At 42.0% G+C, this 22,957-nt stretch overlaps 1 protein-coding gene across 8 annotated transcripts in view; it reads right to left on the bottom strand.

The window, feature by feature from the left end:
• Window positions 1–22,957, bottom strand: part of MTUS1 (microtubule associated scaffold protein 1) — a 155,356-nt gene that overhangs the window by 76,194 nt on the left and 56,205 nt on the right. For all 8 annotated transcript variants that reach the window (XM_059049414.2, XM_067022359.1, XM_059049416.2 and 5 more), the window contains exon 3: window positions 19,874–20,069. In XM_059049414.2, coding sequence (XP_058905397.1) covers window positions 19,874–20,069 — 196 coding nt within the window. The remainder of the gene's footprint in view (window positions 1–19,873; window positions 20,070–22,957) is intronic.

Genomic DNA, 22,957 nt, shown 5'->3' with positions numbered 1-22,957 from the left:
CCTCCCTGGCATCTCTGAAACCACACCATGCTGACGCTCACGCGTGAACATGGACATCTCGCGAGTCCGTGCCTTTGCTCCAACTTTCTTCATATCCCTCTCTCCAGGTGAGTCGACTTTATCTACTTTACTCTAACCATCGCCTTATATGGATGAACCCCAAACTCTCACCTGCAGCTCCGTCTTCCTGAATCCCCAACGCCACTCACATTGTCGATGTCTTGCTGAACATTTCCAACTCGGACAATTAGACACCCTCCTACCTACTTATGCTAACCGTAATTAAATTTTCCTTTTTCCCAGCCCCCAAACATTGGAATCATCTTTCTTCCCCCATCAGAGTCTCATTTCATCTAACGTTAAGTTTCTCAATGCTACCTGGATCATATAACTGAAGAATATCAAGAGTTGAAAAGGACCTTACCTGCAAATGATAGTGTCACATATTACTAATGGCACCATAAGGGAGTAAAGTAGGTTTTCCAAAAAGTAATGCTCACTGCTTTGTCCCAGTTATTTCACTTATAAAAATCTCATCTTAATAGAGAAAAAGAGCTGAAGTGCCTTAGGCCTGGCATCTAAAGTTCTCCTGTCTGCAGCCTCACCCTCTACTGAATCTAGTACATCAGGGTGAGCTGTGCTCCAAACATCTGTTTTCTCTTTTTCTCCCTGACACCAGGATGTGCTATTCCAATTCACAAGGCACATCATTTCTTTTCTTTCTTTTTTTAAAAAATTTATTTATTTAATGTATTTATTTTTGGCGGCGTTGGGTCTTCTTTGCTGCGCGTGGGCTTTCTCCAGCTGCAGTGAGGGGGGCTACTCTTCGTTGCGGTGCGCGGGCTTCTCACTGCGGTGGCATCTCTTGTTGCGGAGCACGGGCTCTAGGCTCCCGGGCTTCAGTAGTTGTGGCTCACGGGCTCTAGAACACAGGCTCAGTCGTTGTGGCGCACGGGCTTAGTTGCTCCGCGGCATGTGGGATCTTTCTGGACCAGGGCACCCGTGTCCCCTGCACTGGCAGGCGGATTCCTAACCACTGTGCCACCAGGGAAGCCCACATCATTTCTTTTCAAAGAGGTGTTCCTCCCCTCAATTCAAATGCTACAAATCCTTACTCTCTTAACACGTTGCCTGAGTAACTGTATTAGACCTCAAAGTTCTTTCCTTCCATCCTTTCCAGCTCCATCGTGTTGATCTCCTGAATGTGAAAACTAAGGTCATGACCCAATCTATAATCTGTGATTCCCCATTATCTGCAGGATGACATTATTTTTAAGCCTCTTAATTAATATTTAATTTTAAAGACATAGAAGACAGTCCTAGGGTTGGTTGATTCCTACCCAATTCTTCCCCCTTACGCTTCGCCATGCCCCTACCTCTCTGTGCGTGTACACACACACACACACACACACACACACACACACACACACACACAACCTTCTTTTTATTTTTCCAGGATGTTTTACTCTATTCTTCTGCTCTGCCCAACCCTGTGAATGCAGTGGCCTTCTTTCCCTCCAGTCCTCAAACTCTGCCCAGTGAATACAAAGTGAATTGATGATTCTCTTTTAAATCCTTGCTGCGTCACCCGTCACCCCAGGTTTACTGAATTACAGTCTCCGTTTTAACAGGATCCCCTGGTAATTTAAATACACATTAAGTCTGAGAAGTACAGTGGAGAATCCCAACCTCTTTGTAAAGCCTTTCCTTCCAGGACATTCCCTGCTGAGTGCCATGGACCACACCTTCTTTTATGCTCAGACCCATACTTCCTTCTGTCTCAATAGGCCTCTCAGACTAGCCTCTACAGCCCCTGAGAACAGGAAAAACCTGACTCAATTCCGTCCCTGAGGACCTAGCAGAGTGTCTAGCGTGGGGTGAGACTTAATGTTTGCTGAATGAATTCATTTTTCTTTTGACGCCAAAAGTAGGATGGGGGAAATAAGGAGAGGCTGGAAAAGGGTATAGGCTGTCAGCTCTCAGATGCAAAAGCTCTGAGGATAATGTAAGACACGGTAACTAGAGGCGATACACAGCGCTATCACTGTATTGAAATTTGCTATAAGAGTAGAACTTAAATGTTCTTACATACACGCTATAAATATGTGAGGTGATAATGTGTTTATTAACTAGATGGTGTAAATCCTTTCACATTGTATATGTAAATAAATCAAATATCTTACAATTGTCAATTATACCTCAATGAAACCAAAAAATATACACAGAATTATCATAACAGTAATACAGCTATTAAAAAAATTTTAAAGGCCAAGAGTGAAGGACAAATTCTGATAATGTTTTCTCTCATCATCTACATTGAAGCATTCAACACTTAGCCAATTTTTACAAGCTTATTTGTCCTTTGTTAATAGGCTCTTCAGTCTATCAATTAAAGGGAGACATTTTTCTTTACATTCCTTATAATAATTAGCAAATAACCAATAAATAACCAATATTCCAGTAGCCATTTGATTTTTTAATTTATATTTGGCCACTGTTTTTACCTGCTCTTGGAGGGATGAACAGATTTTTTAGAATTTAAATTTACCAAATTGCTGCTCCTTCGGCAAAAACATTCTGATGAATCGTCATCATTGGAGACAATGAGCAAGGCTGGGCAAGGGATGGGTGAAAATTTCTGTGTCAGAGCCACAAGGCAGCCAAGGCTCAGTAGGTTTGGAAAATTAACTTTTTTTCAGAAACGGCTATCTCATGGCTTTGTTTCTGAAAGCATCGTAGGTCTGCAGACATTTCTCAGTGTGCCTCAGAATTACTGCACACCTGTACCCTCTCTGATTCCAACACACAGCCTGGCACCAGAGGCAAGCTTACCCCAAGCCCAATTATCATTCCCCTGAACTGGCCCCTCCCATTTTCACAAGTCTCACTGTCACCCCAATCCAGCCCCACCCCTTCCATCTAAGGGCAATTTGTGCCCCAGCCAAAGTCTTCCTGTTCTACCATCACTCTTGATGAGCGGTCACTGAGGACACAGAATGATGCCTACTTCACCAAAGGATTACTCCTTTGGAATGGAGAAGAATCCTAACAGTGCATTACTATTACCATCCCCAGTTTACAGATGAGCAACTAACTACTTAAGTGGTTAAACGGCTTACTTAGCTCGCACACCTATAACCAGTGACAGAAGGGCCTAGAATGCAGGCAACTTACCACCTGCCCACTGTTCCCTCTACTGTGCCGTGGACAGACATGCCAGGCTTGGGGGCCAGCCTGAACCCCTCTTGCTAGGAAGGTGCTCCTGTAGTGAATGCTAAAACTGTGCGACCACAACAAAGGTACTTAGCTGCTTCACCAACGGTCCTAATGTTTAACTTTGTAGCAGAGTTGACCTAAAGTACCTGTGACTGGACTTTATATAAAGAAGCAGTAAAACATACACATCATAAGCAGTATTAAAAGTAAGACATTGCAACCCTGGGCTGAGCATCTCTGAGAAACCCAAACACAAAATTCTTCAACAATGAAATCAATACAGGACTGCTCTTACAAGTTCTGAAAAGATGACATTTACCAGTTTACTTCACACCATGTAACTTATGCCAGATGTGAATCATAACTGTTTAAGATCTACCTGCAGAGACAGTATTGACCTTAGTGGTTTATTTTAAGCTCATGCTGTTAGCATCACCCTACATAGAGACAACACATCTGTTCTGATTCTATAATTATAAGCATCTTTTGTCTAGGGAATAATCTGGCAAGAATAACATCTTCGCTTTGCCTTATATAGTAACACGGAGATTGTACTCGATTTGAAGCATACCTTCATCAAACAATTTACTCGGAAAACCGCCCTGGAAAATCCGATTAAATGCACTGTTATTCAACAACAAAAAAATCATTAAGGAACTCCTTACAAAACTGAAAATCCATAGGAAAGAGTAAGTGAAAAGAAAAGGACAATGTTACTATTACCCTATCTCTTTAAGTTTATACTAATCTATATTTTGAAAAATTCCAGAAGGATACAGCAAATTTTTTATGGGCCCCTTATAGGATAGAGCGCAGTGGAACATGGGAGAAAAGAGAAGGAAAGGGACAGAAAGGGGGAATTTTCCCTTCTTTATATACTTATGTATCACTCCATGTGAATTTTTTTTAACAATAAGTGTATTTTTTTTTTTTTTTTTTTTTTTTTTTTGCGGTATGCGGGCCTCTCACTGTTGTGGCCTCTCCCGTTGCGGAGCACAGGCTCCGGACACGCAGGCCTAGCGGCCATGGCTCACGGGCTTAGTTGCTCCGCGGCATGTGGGATCTTCCCGGACCGGGGCACGAACCCGTGTCTCCCGCATCGGCAGGCGGATTCTCAACCACTGCACCACCAGGGAAGCCCGACAATAAGTGTATTTTTATAATATTATTAAAGTCAGTGTGGTCAAACATTTAATCAGATAAAAGATACTCAAGACAAAACATTAAAAAACTAAAAACAGATAAATCGGATCAATAATTAAAGTAAGTAGATTCTAATATTCTTATTCCTATGCATCTGTAATAGGTATTCTTTAATTATTTTAATTTTACTAAGAAAAAGAAAAAAGAAGTCAATGCCTTAAACTGATACTTTTACATGGCCATGATGAAAAGTCACTTTACTGCTGGAAAATTCTTCATGATACCACAATGGTATGTTTCCTTGGACTGGAAATTAAAGTCAAAGAATGAACTCCTGAATGGCACCTCCTTTGTTCTGACACTTACATTAAATGATGCATTCTCCAGGAGAAAGCTCCCAGAGCCTACCTAGGAATGGAGTGTAAAAACTTTAGACCCTAATTGTCGGGAGAGGGGTGTGGTGGAGGATGGAGACGGAGGGGCACCGCAGCTTCCTGAGCACTTGCGTCAGAACTTGATCGTGTGGCAGCAGTATGACGAGCTGACCAAAGGGAAGAGTTTAAAATCAGGGCAACAGGACTTCCCTGGTGGTGCAGTGGTTAAGAATCCACCTGCCAATGCAGGGGACATGGGTTCAGTCCCTGGTCTGGGAAGATCCCATGTGCCGCGGAGCAACTAAGCCCGTGCGCCACAACTACTGAGCCTGAGCTCCGGAGTCTGTGAGCCCCAACTACTGAGCCCACATGCCACAACTACTACAAGCCCGCAAACCTGGAGCCCGTGCTCTGCAACAAGAGAACACACAGCAACGAGAAGCCCGCACACCTCAACGAAGAGTAGCCCCCACTCAATGCAACTAGAGAAAGCCGGCGCACAGCAATGAAGACCCAACACACCCCAAAATATATAAATAAATAAATAAATAAATTTTAAAAATAAATAAATCGTGACAAGTGATGAAAAGTGGATACTGTGCAAGAATGTGGAACGAAGAGATCGTGGAGCAAGTGAAATAAACCACCACCAACCACACCAAAGGCCGGTCTTCATACAAAGGTGATATTGTGTATACGGTGGGATTGGAAGGGAGTCCTCTATTATGAGCTCCTTCTGAAAACCAAATGATTAATTCCAACAAGCACTGCTCCCAGTTAGACCAACTGAAAGCAGCACTCGATGAAAAGCATCCATCCAGAATTAGTCAACAGAAAACGCATAATCTTCCATCAGGATAATGCAAGACTGCATGTTTCTTTGATGACCAGGCAAAAACTGTTACAACTTGGGAAGTTCCAATTTATTTGCTGCATCCATCAGATATTGCATCTTCAGATTTCCATCTATTTAGGTCTTTACAAAATTCTCTTAATGGAAAAACTTTCAATTCCCTGGAAGACCATAAAAGGCACCTGGGACAGTTCTTTGCTCAAAAAGGTAAAAAGTTTTGGGAAGATGGAATTATGAAGTTGCCTGAAAAATGGCAGAAGGTAGTGGAACAAAAGGGTGAATACATTGTTCAGTAAAGTTCTTGGTAAAAACGAAAAATGTGTCTTATTTTTACTTAAAAACCGAAACAGCACTTTTTGGCCAACCCAATATAATTATAACTCTTTAAATACAGCTATATAGAGGAAGTGACCTTTGGAGTAAGTATCTATGGTAACTATGAATTATTATTATGAAATGAAAGTAAATCTACCCAAAGGGATAAAAAAAATCAACAATAAGTTACGGGAGAAATAAATCATACACATGTGAAACTGTGGCTGCAGATTCACTCTCAACCTGGAAGGACCAAATTCTCTCGTTAACACTAATGGAGATGTTTAAAAATTTTGCTTCAGTGGTAGAGTACTGTTGTCTAAAAATTATTTAAACAGACCTGATAAACTGCTTACAAAATAAATACTGTGCAACAATCGACAGCTTTCTGATGGACCAGGAAGAAAAAGGAAAAAGATCCTTTGCTTTAGCAACAAAAAGTAGTTGCACACACAGACATGCACACACACTATATCTATGAATAAATGTATCAAATAGTGCTAGTATGATGAAAAATTACAAAAATGGGGGCATAAAAGATTTGAATAAGTGGGACATACATGTTCATTCTCCCCTGAATTAACATATTAATTGATTACTATTCTTATCTAAATCATATGTGATTATTTTTAAAGGGGAAATTGGGAGAGTTTTTTTAAAAAACAACTTAAACTAGTCTAGAATAAGTAAGAAGAGTCAAAAAATTTTAGAACATAAAAATGAGGATTATAACCCAACACCAAGAGCAACAACAAGAAATGATTTAAAAACGGGCAAAGAGACTCCCCTGGCGGTCGAGTGGTTAAGACTTCGCCTTCCAATGCAGGGGGTGCGGGTTCGATCCCTGGTCAGGGAGCTAAGATCCTACATGCCTCAGGGCCAAAAAGCCAAAACATAAAACAGAAGCAATATTGTAACAAATTCAATAAAGACTTTAAAAAACAAAATGGGCACAGGACCTGAATAGACTTTCTCCAAAGAAGATACACAACGGCCAAGAAGCACGTGAAAAGATGCTCCACGTCATTAGTCAGTAGGGAAATGCAAATCAAAATCACAATAAGATACCACTTCACATCTATTAGGATGGCTATTATAAAAACAAGACAGAAAAGAGTTAAATGTCAGCAAGAACGTGAAGAAGTTAGAACACTGTGCATTGGTGCGAGAATAGTAAAATGGTGTAGCTGCTGTGGAAAATGGTTATGTTGGGTTCCTCAAAAAATTAAAAATAGAACTACCTTATGATCCAGCAATTCAGCTTCTGGGTATTCACCCCCCAAAAAAACCTGAAAGCAGGATCGTCAAGAGATATCTGAATACCAGGTTCACAGCAACATTATTCATAATAGCCAAAGGGTGGAAGCAATTGAAGTGCCCATCAGTAGATGTCTGGATAAACAAAACGTGGCATATACGTACCATGAAATATTTATTCAGCCTTTAAAAAAGAAGGAAGTTCTGACACAGGCTACAACATAGATGGACCTAAAGACATCATGCTAAGTGAAATAAGCCGGTCACAAAAGGACAAATATTGTATGACTCCTCTTATATAGGTTACCTACAGTAGTCAAATTCATAGAAACAGAAAAATAGAACGGTGGTTGCCAGGAGTTGAGGGAAGGGGACAGTAAGAAGTCAGTGTTCAGTGGACAGTTTCAGGTGGAGAAGATGAAAAGTTCTGCATATGGGATGGTGGTATGGGCTGTATAACAATGGGAACGGACTTCATACCACTGAACTGTATGCTGAAGTTGTTAAAAGGGTAAATTTTATGTAATATATATTTTACTACAATTTTTTTAAAGTTTAAAAAGTTAGAAGGAGTTTGTGCTACCAGTTCTTATAGTACATTATAAAATAGTAAAACAGTCTATTAATGGTAAAAAATTATACTGACAGGTAAATAAGCTGGTATGTCAATCTCAGAAATACAAAAATTCAGAATAAGACAGTGGCGATATGTCAAATCAGTGAAGACATTTATTTGTGATAAGATATTTGAATTTCTAAAAAATTAAAATGTGAGAAGCAGCATGGTGTAGCGGTTAAAAGTCAACAATCTAGAGCCAGACTGCCTAGGTTTAAACCCAGCCCCACCAACACACAGGCTGGGGGCAGCCTTCTTTTTTTCTTTTTTTGAAAGGATTCTATTTATTCTTTTTTTTTTTTTTAAACATCTTTACTGGAGTATAATTGCTTTACAATGCTGTGTTAGTTTCTGCTTTATAGCAAAGTGAATCAGCTATACATATACATATGTTCCCATGTCTCCTCCCTCTTGCGCCTCCCCCCCTCCCCCCTCCCTATCCCACCCCTCTAGGTGGTCACAAAGCACCGAGCTGATCTCCCTGTGCTGTGAGGCTGCTTCCCACTAGCTCTCTATTTTACGTTTGGTAGCGTATATATGTCCCTGCCACTCTCTCACTTCGTCCCAGCTTACCCTTCCCCCTCCCCATATCCTCAAGTCCAGCTCTAGTAGGTCTGTGTCTTTATTCCTGTCTTGCCCCTAGGTTCTTCATGACCTTTTTTTTTTTTTGTCCTCACATGTAAGAATGGGGGTGATTACAGTGGTACTTACTTCATAGGTGCGTGTGAGAGTTAAATGAATGTATTTTTAAAAGCTTAGAACAGCACCTGGCACATAGTAAGTGACACACAAATATTAGCTACTAGTCCTCATCATACACCAAGAAGACATTAAAATTGGATTAAAAAGGAAACCAAAACCATACAAATTAAGCATAATTAAATACAGATCAATCTTCTCTTTTAGTAGAGGTTTTGTGAAGCATAAAAATGTAGGAAAACTTAAAAGATGTATATGACTATAAAAATAGAAAAAATTTTAAATCACTGTATACAAAATAAAAAGTCATACAGTAAAACACAGGACAAAGGACAACAGATATCAAATCAATAATGAAGAATCATATACCCCAACAGTATAAGTAAGCAAAAGCTCTAAACAAGAATCAATTAAAATACTCAAGACAATTATTTTTCAATTTAACCTTATCGTGGCTCACATCTTTCCTGGTTCCCCAACTGTCACTCCGAATCCGCATTTCCTTTGCTCACATCCTATAGAAGGGTTTAAAAAGCCAAATACTTGCGGTCCTAACCTTTCTTCAAATCAGGGGTGTGATCCGGTTTGTGCCAATAAGACTTAAAGATAAGGGTGCCGGAGGGTAAGGTGCTGAGTAAGACTTGCCCTCCCTGTTCAAGGTAGGCAGGCATGTCAGGAGAAAGGTCTGTGGCTCTCAGCCTCTGCACACAGCAGCAGGACTTAGCACTTGGACTCTTAACGACCACACCTTAACTGAAAAGTCACAGACAAAAGCAGGACGAGTGTTGAGAAGGACAGAAAGATGACATTATTGAACCACCAACCCAGGAACTGCCCACCTCTAGCTTCCTGTTAAGTAAACGCACAGCCTTCTGGTTTAAAACGATCTGTGTCTTACACGTGCTCCTGTCCACAGCACTGGGTGCAGTTGACTCCTCCTCTCTCCTTAAAAGGCTTTCTTTACTTGGCCTCCAGGACACCACTCTCCACTGACTTCCCTCCTGCCTTCCTGGCTGTTCCTTCTCGGTCTCCTTTGTGATTCCTCCTCCTCTCTCTAGCCCTTTAAAGATGACGAGGACCCCAGAGGGACTTCAGAGACTCCATGCAATTCCCCAGAGGTGCCCTTGACCTTGTTCTCTTCCTATACTTCCTCTCCGGGCAATCTCATCCAGTCTAGTGGCTTTACATACCAGCTAACTATTGATGAATCCCAAACTGAACTCCCTCGACCAGACTTCTCCCGTGCACTCTAGACTTGTAAATCCAACGTTCTACTCTACACCTTCACGTTATGTACCTATTATTTTTCTCAACGTGATGTCGGTACAGCTGAGATCCTGATACCCGCCTCCCAACATATGTGTCTCCATCATCCTTCCCCATCTCAGTTCACGGCGGCAGCAGCCTGCCACGGCTCTGCCACTGAAATGTTGAGGATTATCTCTGATTCCTCTCTTTTACTCTCAACCCTCATTCCAACAGCAAATCCTGTTGTCTTTATTTTCAACACGTGTATCTAAACCTGGCCCCCCTCCCCTCATCCCCCCACCCAACCCTTCCACAACCCTATGGAACCACAGCCTCCCGCCATGATTACAGTCATGCTTCCTCATGGATGTTTCTAGTAAGTCTCTCACTCCCACTCAGGGTATTCTCTACACAGCTGTAACAGTGATTCTGTTAAAATTAAAGTCACTTTGGTGAAGAGCCGAAGTCCTTATGATTTTCAAGACTATACATGATCTGGCTCTCCACTACCTGTCAAACCTCATCTCCTATTTCGCTTTTCCTTACTTCATTCCTTGCTACTCCTATGAGCTGTCAGTTAAGCTCTACCTCAGGGTCTTTCCATTTGCTTTCCTCTGACTGGTGTGATTTTCTTCCAGATGTTCATAGAGCTGGCTCCCAGCAGGCCTTTACTCAAAAGCTACCTCTCTGTCTCTTTCCCATGCCCGTACACCCCAACATTTCACACCCCTCATTCTGCGCTAGTATTTTTTCCTCTCTTTAGTACTGTATGCTGTCAAACATCCTTTATATTTTATTTACTTATGAATAGCCTGTCTCTCCCAGCAGAATGTGACTTCACAGAGGGCACGTTTTGATCTTGCATTCACTTCTGTACCTCAGCACTGTGACCCTTATATCTACATTTATCCAACAAATACTCGAGTGCCAAGCATATTCCAGTTAAAATAAGATACCATTTTGCACTTTCCTAAACAGTGACTATTTGGCAAGGGTGTTAGAAATGTCAACACAGGGAATATAGCCAATATTTTATGAAAACTATAAATGAAGTATAACCTTTAAAAATTGTGAATCATTACATTATACACCTGTAACTTATATAATATTGTACAGCAACTATACTTCAATTAAAAAAAGAAATTTAAAAAATACACATTGGGGGCTTCCCTGGTGGCGCCGTGGTTGAGAGTCCGCCTGCCGATGCAGGGGACACGGGTTCGGGCCCCGGTCCGGGAAGATCCCACGTGCCGCGGAGCGGCTGGGCCCGTGAGCCACAAATACTGAGCCTGCGCGTCCGGAACCTGTGCTCCGCGACGGGAGAGGCCGCGACAGCGAGAGGCCCGCGTACCGCAAAACAAAACAAAATAAAACAGAACATATTGGCTAGGGTGTTGGGAAACACGCTTACATACTCGGAATAGGAGCACAGACTTGCACGCTGCTTTTGAAGAGCAACTTGGCAACGTGTATCAAAAGTCTTAAAAATGCTCACACCCTCTGATTCCACCTAAAGGAATGCATTCAGTAATTTACCTGACCGGTGTAAGTACTGACATACAAAGTTCTTCAGTGTAGAGTTGTTTAACATACTGAAAGACACTGGAAACAACTTAATGTTCAAAGAAGTCTGAAGAAATAAATCACAGCACATTGAGATGATGACTACAGTCCTTTTAAACCGTATTGTTAAAGAATATTTAAAAATTTAAGAATCTAGGAAAATAGGCACCCCACCTTTTTAAATGAAAAAGAAAATGCAATCAACTAAGGAAGTGCCTACTGACTGTTAGGCATGGGGTTTTTTAAACAGTAGGAACTGTTTGTCACCATTAGAAATAGTAAGCCTATGCGCATGAGAATATGTAAAAAGAAAAGGCATTGAATAGCTATCAACTGTGAAGTTTGGGCATTGATGAGATTAAGGACGTTCTCTCCCTCCCTACCCCTTCCCACTTCTAAAGTGCTATACTTTTTAAATAGCCTGTTGGGAAGGGGACATTGGAAACCTGATGTGACATTCAAATTAACTGGTTAAATTCAAGATAAGAGAGGGACAGAGTCAGGTTCATCTTGCTTGCGACAATGCCTCCCGCGTTCCTTTCTTGACACGGACAGACCTGGGCTCTGTCGGAACCTCTTCTCTTTGCTGACTGCCTGTGCACCAAGGCGTCGCATCCCGTCCTCCTCTGTATGTCCATACGGTCTGTACTGACTGTCCTCAACCTCTATCTTCCATACTCTGAACCCCAAGTGTGCCTTCATTTCTACTTCCTAGTGTACCAGCCAAGTCCTGAAAAACACCTCAATCCATATGTATTCTTATTTTTAATTCTGGGGTTTCAGTGTCAAAAATGAAACAGCAGAGAGCATCAGTACTAAACCAAGACTGGCCCTTCTGTAATATAAAGGTATACCTCTATTATATTACAGAATTACCTGTATTATTATTCCAAGGAAGAATTTCAACAAGATTTGATATTTGTAATCTTACCCTCTTCTGAAATCCTACAGCTCTTTTTTTATACAGTACTCTAAGGACTGATGTGATGAGGGGTGAACCTGCCGTGGCCCCATCTTGGCTGGTACCTTGAGGCCACGAATCACGTCTTACTTATCCCACAGTTCCCCAGGCTCTGGAGTATGGCTTGCACAGTTTACACCTTCAGTCTGCTAAGGGAACAAATTACCTTCCCGAAGGCAGAATTTCAGTAGTATATAGTCACATTTATGTATTGCAACATGTGACTTTAGTCATATTCTTGAGTTAGCTAAGGCAATATTATATCAGTAGGGTACAAGAAACTGCACTCTGCGTAACCATCACCATCTGCTTAGATTCGAGAGTAAACTCAAAAGATAAAGTCAGAGCAGTACAGGTGAGTCACAAGAGAACAACAGCAAGTCTCTCTTAAGAGGGCAGTAATTTGACAGAGAAAAAAGAACATCCCACAAAACAAGGTTCTCGTGGTGACTCGAATTACACAGAAGCATAGCGTTCATGGTGATACTGTCAGTACCTGTTTCTGCAAGTATGTTCACAAGGTGTCTGCTGCTTCAGGTAGAGATTAAACAAAAATAACTTCCTGAGTCACGGGCCTGGGAACATGTGTCCCGCAACTAAGGGTGTAGTAAGTCAAAGGCTTAGACAGGTTGCATCCTTTCCCAGGTACCACGAAGATGAGCAAGGTTCTTCACGTGTTCATTGGCGAACGTACTGACCTGGTCGTGAGTGAGCTCACCTGGCACTCACGCTGAAAACTCCTAATGTGAACCGAGGTGGGGAGCCTCCTGCCTCGTTAGAAGCCAAGGCTCATGAGCAGAGCTACTTTGAACGACGAGGTCATTGAGACTCAAAACTGAACCCTGTCTTCAGTTTATTTCCCTTTCTAAGGCTACAAAAATAAATCAATAAAATCTGAAAATAAATAAATAAATGAATGAATAAATAAAATCAATAAAACCTGAAAGAAATCACCTAACCTCATAAAAATGAGCCAGAAAATCTGAAAGAGGAGCCTGTCCATTCTCCACAGGTGCTAGTCTGAATCTGCACTCTCAACTCCCACCATTTAATTTCCAAGTGGATTTATATCTACACCCTCTTCACCCCCGTCTCTATGTCAAAGACTTCCTTGCCTGTGCCCTGGACACACCTGGAGGCTCCCGTCGCCTGGCTGTCACTCATCCTCGTCCTTCACCTCTTTACCGGCTCTTTCCCCACAGGCTTCCTCACCCTCCACATGTTTTTGCAGCCTTAAGCCTCAAACACGCACACACACCTTTGAGGTGCTTTCTCAAGTCTTTGGTCTCTTCAAGTTCAACATGCCCCAGACGAACCCATCATTCTCTTTCTGACAACTTCTTCTTGCTGCTCTAGTCCCTATTTCACCCCCACGGCCACCCAGACAAGGAAGCTGAGGAGACACTTGGGACAGTTCACCACCAGCGAAGCTGACCAGACCCCTGTCCTCCAAAACATTTTTCATATTTTCACTCTGCTTTCTTTTTTTCTCTTTAAAAAATATTTATTTATTTATTTGGGTGTGTCGGGTCTTAGTTGCAGCGGGCGGGCTCCACAGCTGAAGCTCGCCAGCTCTTCAGTCGTGGCATGCGAACTCTTAGTTGCGGCATGCATGCGGGATCTAGTTCCCAGACCAGGGATCGAACCTGGGCCCCCCGCACTGGGAGCGCGGAGTCTTAACCACTGTGCCACCAGGGAAGTCCCTCACTCTGCTTTCTATTACCAAATACTGGTGTAACTCTTACAAGTTTGTGCCTAAACTATGAGAACTAATCTGCCTCGACCTTCCTTGGGGTTCACCCATCACTTACCCCAACACACAGCCTACTCAAGGCATGTTGACCCAACCCTCCACCATGTTCCCCAAACACTCCAGGTCTTTCATAAGGCTACATTTGCACCCCAGGGAAAGCCAGCAACCTTCCATGCCTGGCAAACCCCTATGGGCACACTCCAAGGCCAGTTCAATGTCACCACCCTTCTCCAGCCTTCCCTTGGGCTGAGTTAGTGGCGTTCCCTTTACTGTGGACACATAGTACTTCATACAAGTTTCCATTCAAATCAAGCCAGACAACATTTTACACCTGTTGTGTAAGAGGTACACTGTGCTGAGAGCTGGAAAATATAAAAATAACTAAGACCCGGGCTCTACCCTTATGGATATCTTTCAGATATGGAAGGAAATAATTATAGCACAGTGTAATAAATGCAAAGTATCACAGAGAACAGGACAGTTCAGCTGGGGTTTGAAGAATGAAGAGGTTGCCCTCAAATGGTTTTCTGAAACCACCCGCCTTTCACCTCACCCTCCAACTACTGAACGCATTCAAAGGACCTATAAATCACGTTTATGTTCTCAGGATCTAGTAGGCTGCCCAGCACACAGCAGGCGCTCAAAGCATTTCTTGAACGGACAAATAAGACAGACTGCAGTTTATGAGTCATTGCATATCTGGAACAGTCTTCTCAGAATTACTTGCCAAGTGAGAATTGTGTAGAATGCCTGCAAAATGATCAAGAATTCACAGTGACGATGTTAACGAGGAAGAAGACAGAAGACGCTTGTCTCCCAGGTGCCTCTAAGACCCTCCTTGGCTGGCCTCATGCCCAGTCCCTGGCCACACACACACACACACACACACACACACACACACACACAGGGCAGTTCACTGGTCCTCCGGCTCCACCCCCTCTGCCTCACCTTGAACTTCACACTTGCGGTTCCCTCCCCCTGATAGCCAAATATTGCCTTCCTTCACCTCCTTCGTGTGTTGGCTCAAATGTCACCCTATTTAAAGATCTAACTCCCTTCCCTGCTTTGTTTTTCTCCTTAGCACTTACCTTACACACTCAACATTTTATCCACGTGTTTGATTTTCCGACCAGAATTTAAGCTCCGCAAGGACAAGAATTTGTCTCCTTTGTGCACCTCTTCATGCCCAGCACTTAGAACAGTTCTCAGCACAAGCACGCGCTCAATAGATCCTTGTTAAATGACGAAGTGAGCGTGTCAGAACTACTGCGTGTACGCAATGGACAGAGGTCAGCAGCATAGACCCTGGGACCAGGCTGTCGGGTCTGTTCCCTGTCTCCACCAATTATTAACTCTGTAACTTTGGGCAAGTTGCTTAAACTTTCAAAACCTCAAAATCCTCATTTGTAGAATGCGAATAATCACAGTACGTATTACTTCATGAGTTGTGAGAATTATACGTTCAGAAAGCTTAGAACACCTTCCATTAGCATTCAAAACACCTTACTAGTATCACTTTTCTTATGGCAAGAAACACTGAGATACATTCTTTAAAACGTGGATTAACTATATACAAATACAGAAACATCTATAAGCAACACATTAAAGTTGGCTTTAGAAAGCCAACTTTAATCATCTAATAGTTGAATCATCTAATAGTTGAATCATCTAATAGTTATTAGATGATCATTTCTGGGTTTTAATAATTAACTTCTGCAACCGTGAATACATTTCTCATAATTTCGCTTGCTGTCTATCTCTCAAACTCTTGCCTAGAAAGGCCAAAATGATACAAAAGTAAATTGAAATGATTTTAAAATCAATCTAACACTAAATAAACAAGAAATCAGTTTACAGAAACAACTGAGCAGGAAAGAAGAGAGACCTATAAGGGTAGGCAAGTCATTACAGGTTTGGGAGGTACTCCTGGTTTGAGAGGAATTTATTTTACTAACCCACAATAAAATGAATTAACACGAAGGTTTACCCTTTTGAAATGGTCTTCAGTTTTCTTCTAGAGAAACATCTCTTTCATCATGAGGCCTTTCTTCAGGCTCTGCTATGACCAGATGGGCCCCTGAACATTCTTTTCCTACAAATCCTAAAGCGCTTAAGGGCCTTTTCCACACCCCTTACAGATCCCTTTGTGCTGCCTGACGTGCATTCACCCTCCCCAGACAGTTTCAAGGAGCCCCAGGGCAGGGGGTATATTTTGTTCTATTTCCATAATCCTACCTGGCTCGGGCTGGTCTCTGGCAGGTCAATTACATGCGTGTATGAAAGAACACACATATTTATAATCTAAAACCTGGTAAGAACTGGTATTACCTCTGAAAGAGGGTGGCAGGCGCTCTCTGAAGGTGCCTGGCTGGATCTCAAAAGTATTTCCTAAGCAGTTATTTATTCAGCAGCATTAATCTGCAATGACCATGTAAAATCATTTACATCATGGTAAATTGATATCGAATGTTAAGCCAAGGGTCCGACCAGAGAAATGCCACAGTTTCCGAAGTATCCAGCTGAGCATAAGAATTTGAATTTTTCCAAAACTCACGGTGAGACTGAAAGTGTTTCTTTAGACTAATAACGTGAAGGTTACGAGCATGGACTCCAGAGTCCTGTTACCTGGTCTGAATGTACTACCTCTGCCACTTTCTAGCTGCATAACCTTGACCAATTATTTAAGCTCACTGCGATGGCTTCCAAAATGCAGATAAGCCTCACAGAACCTCTTAGGAGGATTAAATGAATCTATAGGTGAAATGATAAAGACAAAGCCTGGAACTTGGTAAGCATTTAGTAAGTGTGAGCTTCTATCACTGGAATTGTAATTATTATTAGAAATAGTTTTCCTTGCTTATCTCATCTTATTTAATTAAGTGGTTGAAACACATACATACTCCAAACAAACAAAGATAGTTTGGATGTGGTTTGTTACAATCACTTATAATCTGGCTTCAGATAAACTTTCAGATTTTTTTAAGTTACCTCTGTATTTCCAGTTTTAATGAGATGATTGACATACCTCCCTGGGTAAATTTAAGGTGTACAGCATAATGATTTGACTTAACGTGTATTGTGAAGTGGATCACGGCAGTAAGTTTAGTTAACATCCATCACCTCACTTAGATGCAATTAGAAAACTTTTTTCCCCCTCATAATGAGATTTACCCTTAGGACCTACTCTCTTAACGACTTCCCTATATATTACACAGCAGAGGTAACTACAGTCATCACGCTGTACACTAGAACTGCCAGACTTTGACAAGTGAAATGGAAAAGTGCCATTGGGTTTAATTACAATTCTTTCTCATATTCATTTCAAAGCTTCAAGAAAATGGCAATTTCAACTCCAGGTCTGGTTTTCTACTTAGGTCTCTGAAAGGATTTATTGAAAACCCCAAGTTGGCTGGAACATTCCTACTGGTTACCTTTCAGGAGACTAACTTTGTGTGAGCACAGAGGATATCCATTTGGTTTCAATTTTCTAAGACACAAACACTTCATTGTACAGTAAACGGCAATATGCGCTCAATGATCCAAAAGCACATTGTTTTTGCTTCTTGATTTTCTGTTCTACTTTTAACTCTGTGACGATTAAGTTTCCTGTTCTCCACGACAAAACACCTCTCAATCTATTGTGAGTGTCCAAACAAGTTAGTTGCTATTAATATTTTAAAAACATAACAGCATCAAGTTAGTCTTCCAACCATTAAAATAAAAAAACTCAAATGCAAATCCACAAAATTTCTGGTTACACTGATTTTTTTTTTCCATTTATATATGGAAAATCACCAGGTAAGCGATAATTTAGTTTTTAACTTGGATTGAAAACTCTGAACGCATAGCTTAGTTATTAGGCTTATTTACACAGGTTAATAAAAGCTCAATAACTGTCCTGTCCTTTCATTAAGACGAAGCAGACCTAGTTTTCCCTCTTTAAGGCATGGCATTACGTAGCATACAGTAAAGGGACTTCAAAACTGTGTCACTCCTTGGTGGGATCATCTACATAAAAGACTCCCATCATTTACAATACATCCTGGGTACTGGCCTAATTTCTTACAAGTGTGCGCTTCAGGTTCTCTGGGATTCGAGCACCATGTGGTCCAGAGAATCGCACTAGGAGCAGCCACTACTCAGAAAACCAGGGGAGCTCCAAATTGCCCCTAGAAAGAGAAGGACTGCAAAAGCTGATGGAGCCTGACATTCTCCAGCCCTCCTACTTCACAGAAGCCCGGGGAGCGGAAACGACTAGCTCATTCAGCTCCCTGGGGCCATGGCGGTGCTAGAACGCGGCGCTCTAACGACAGGCCAGGATGCCAGCGGCCAGGGCCCTCTGGGCCGCCAAGCCACAGGCGCTGCTGACACCCGAGCAGGAAGGGGCTCCCCGACATCTGGAAAAATCCATAAGCCTTGAATGGCAAGCGACAGTAGGAACCAAAGCTTTGATCTCACTTATGCCCCAACTCCCCAAACTGTGGCAACATCCGAAAGCGGGATTGTTGCTTCTCCCGATGTCTTTGGTGCCTCTTCTCTTCTCCTCCCAAAGGATGAACACTTGGAGCTGACAACTTCCTCCTTCCCACTCAGCTCCTCCTGGGATAGAAGTGGAAATGTGTGCAAAGCCTTCTGCCAGCCGTACCTCTTCCTGGGTTTGCTCCTCAGGACCCTCGAGACCTTCGTACACAAGGCCTGAGCCTAAGTAAGTCACCCTTAAGACACGTCTGCGTGTTAGAAGCTTCTCACATGACAGCTTCATAACAGGATTGGAAAATAAAACCTAAAAACACGAAGGCGTAGGCAGGTAAAGAGATCCCCCGAGGATTTAGTTGGTTTTGTTAGTTTCTGCAAAATGTTCTCACCTGTGGGAACACCTAAGTCTTGAGGCACTTTTTTTTTTTTCCCCAGACCATTCAACAGCAGTCACTATTTTTATAAGGAGACTTACTTCTAAATCTATCTGACATGCCTTTCATTTGCTCAATGCTGTACCTGCTCAGATGAGGGGTATTCCCTGCAGTGTCCTTGGTCAACTGGAACAGCCAGCAGGCTTTCTGTCTTAGTCCCTATGAAAAGGGCTGCCTTTCCCATTTCCTGTTCTTATTTTAACACAGAGAAATGCCAACTGAGGAAGACACTTACTTAACAGCTACTTTGGAAGCTCTCAGATTTTATAAATCGAACATGACTTTACTACTTCTAATATACAAACCAACATAAATCAAAGTTCGTATTAGAAAAGTTTAACTTCTTAGTCACCCTCACATCCCTGAAGATTTTATAATACATCTTTCCGTAAAATTCAAGAAAACAACTGGTCGCTTCATACATGATGAGGGCACATTATGAAACTAGTGTATCACACCAGTATTATTAAGCAGTTAACCATTTGTAAAACATTTAAAAGTGAAATGACAGACATTACATGAAATTTCTAAAAATCTTACAGGTTCTGGTATAATGTTATAAGTCATAATTCTAGTTATTACTTTAAAATGTATATCTCAGAAATAACTTAAAAAAAAAGTGAAATGACTCGTATATAACCAGTGCCCAACTGTGTGTGTGTGTGTGTGTGTGTCTGTGTGTGTGTGTGTATGTATGCTTCTGAATAGCTTTTACGTTGTTTTATGCACAACTCTCTCTCCCCAACTAGGCTTTACGTTACTCAAGGATCAGGGCTGTGTCTTAGACTTCTTTTTCAGTCTTCCCTGTGCAAGATGCTGGTCCACAAACGGCTAAATGCTTTAGTGACACAATGCATTAGAGTTCTATAACCAAAACCTGTCTCTCTGCCTCCCGATAGGACTAATTTTACATTCAAATAATTCATAAGCTGCTATAAAACACAACTGAATTATTGTATGCTTACCAGAACTGGACACACGCCTTATCCTCTGGGGAGATACGGCTCGATCCGAGTTGAGATTTCTACAGTCACTATTCCGCCTCAAACAGGAAACAGAAGGTCCCACTTTGGCTTTTGGACCAGGTGTTTTCCTCAAAATGGAGCAGTTGGGCTTGGCTAGACTCCTACCTGAGATGGTTGCAGTTTTTGAAGCAGAACCCTGTGGAAAAAATAAGGTTTCAGTCCAGATCGTACCTTCCCCACACCACTTCCCGGTGGGGTTAGGTATGCAGAAAAACACAATTTCTGTCTAAGCAGATATGCCAGATGGACATTTACTTTTCATTTTTACTATAAAGAAATTTAAATTCTTCATCGTTTACTCTTTGATTCGTCATGATCTGCCTTTTGTTCCCATCAAGAGAAACTTGTTACTGGCAAGTTCAACACCATAAGCTATAATTTGTATTCTCCCATTAGAAAAACATTGAGCCTCACAGAGACAAAGCAACTTGCCTGAGGTCATTTTGCCAATGAATGGATGGAGCTACAACGTGAAACCACATCAAACTCCAAAATCGATGCTCCTAACCTATACGTTGACTATTCCCCACCAGGACCGTTCTTTCTTCGCTTAATAAGTCCTAAGTGCAGGACTTCCCTGGTGGCTCAGTGGTTAAGAATCCACCTGCCAATGCAGGGGGCACGGGTTTGAGCCCCGGTGCAGGAAGATCCCACATGCCGCAGAGCAATTAAGCCCGTGCGCCACAACTACTGAGCCTGCGCTCTAGAGCCCACAAGCCACAACTACTGAGGCCCGCGTGCCTAGAGCCCATGCTCTACAAGAAGAGAAGCCACCGCAAGGAGAAGCCTGTGCACCACAACGAAGAGTAGCCCCGGCTCTCCGCAATCAGAGAAAAGCCCACGTGCAGCAACGAAGACCCAGTGTAGCCAAAAATAAATAAATAAATTTGTTAAAAAGTCGTAAGTGGATAATTTCCCTTAGAGATACGTAAAGCCCCACGTTGATGACATACACTAGGTGTAGGATTAAAAACTAAATTAAACAGGGCAATATCCTAAGAGAACACTGGAAAGCAACGTAAAATTGGCCAAAAACAGCAGGCAATGGACACAGAGATCTTCTCCCTCTACCATAAAACTGGCTAAGGTAATCCCCCAGAAAAACCTTTTAAAAAGTAAACCAAACTTTGAACCAACTGACAAAGTGAATCTTTAACAAATTAGATTTGTTCTGCCTTTCAGAACCGACATTCCATAGAATGTTGCAAGCCTGCAGTGTGTGAAGCTGAAAGGGCCAGGATTCAAGTCAGGGGACCTGAGTTTGAATCTCAATCGTACAACTTACCAGCTTACGTGTGTGCGTTAAGTAACCACTTATGAAGCTTTAAGCTGTAGCTAACAAATTTCCTGTTGTTCCTGGCCAGAGTAAATGACAGTGTATAAAGCGCCTGAACATTTCTGAGAAAATTAAATGACATAATATACATAAAGCACCTGAGCAAAGGGTCTGGCCCAGAGCAGTCATTGAAAAAAAGATCAATTCCTTTCCATTTAGATAATTCACCATCCCTTTTATCTACCATACTATCATCAATATACAACCCCTGTAACGGGGAGCTATACTCAACCTGCATCCAATTAAAGTCAGATTCCTTCTCCAACAGAAGCTTTCTGAAATTTCAGGTAAACCCCGACCAAACAGCTGGGAGGTTGCAGGCAACCTAAAGATTGAGTGAACTCAAGGCCTAATTTGTCTCAAGACCAAGAACAGAGCACATTGAAAATGCACATTTCTCCAGCACTGTCTCATCACAGAACCAGGGCAGATTCAGAGCCTTTGGGTGCTGCTGAAATGACTAAGAAACATAGGGGTTTGCCTGCAACACGACACAAAGGCTCACTCATTCAACTCTACAGTAAACACAATGCCCGTGGCCAGTGACGGTTTGCTGGGCCCCTTCCCCATGATACACGGAAATGTGTTAAGAGGTGAATAGTGATATTAGAGGGAATTGCAGCACATGAAACATTATCGTGGGGAAAAATGAGTTTTTAATACTCATCGACAAGTAAAAGTGTCAGTACTGAAGACATGGAAATCCTAACTGCAAGATTCCTAAGATGAAAAGTGCTTCTTCTCCAGTACTGGGATCCACTTCAACGTGATGATTCTATCCCCTTACTTCAGCATCACACCATAAGCCTGAGAGACAGACTTTTATTCCGCACGTGGGAAACAGAAAGCTAAGACTTACTCTCAATGCACATATCAGAAAAACTTTTAATTTCAAAATTACACAACCAATTTATATGCAAGGCAAATGTTATGTAAAGAAACTTTAGGCTAGGTTTTCTGGCAGTTGGAGATCAGTGCACAATAAAAGTCTCCCTTAAATCGAGGAGGAATAAATGTATTGTTTTCATGTATATGTATCTATAAACACCAAACTAAGAATGTTGCTTAGAATTACCAGAGGTTGTCATTTAATTTAACCAAGTGTCTAATTAAAAATTGTATAAAATGAGTTTCCTAAGTCTGACTTCAAAAGGACTTAAAAATAAAAATCTGAGCTTTGAAATAACGGACAGTCTCAGTAGCTTAGACATCATTGCGGTGAGCCATTCTCCTAAAAGGAAGATTTACTATAAACGCCAAAGCATCTCTAAACTGAGCTAGCTCAAGAATATCTTCCTAAAGGGACCTAACAATTCCCTATGCACCCTCAAAACACTTAAAACAGCCCTTTAACACTTCACCAAACTACACGTGTCGTTGCTCTCAGACATGAGCCCTCTACACCGATAACTCCCATCTGCCTTCCTACCCGGGCAACGACCTCCACTCCTGGCCCAGAGGACACATGCCCAGGAAAAGCCTACGTGGGGCTAGAGATGCATGCAAGCCCCCACTGCCGAAACAGCACCGAGGATGAACACACAAAGCCCAGAGCAGCCTCCCAAATGCTTCCCACGCTCAGAAAGCTAGTTTCTTCACGCTAGAGTCAAAACCACATCCATGCTGGAAAAAAAAAAAAAAAAAATCTTTGAACTGCATGTGAATTCTTGTTGAAATGGAACCCCCAA

Source organism: Kogia breviceps, chromosome 20 (assembly GCF_026419965.1).
Source record: "Kogia breviceps isolate mKogBre1 chromosome 20, mKogBre1 haplotype 1, whole genome shotgun sequence".
Taxonomy (NCBI): Eukaryota; Metazoa; Chordata; class Mammalia; order Artiodactyla; family Physeteridae; genus Kogia; species Kogia breviceps.
The sequence above is the reverse complement of the archived record's forward strand: the minus strand, read 5'-3'. Positions and strand labels throughout refer to the sequence as shown.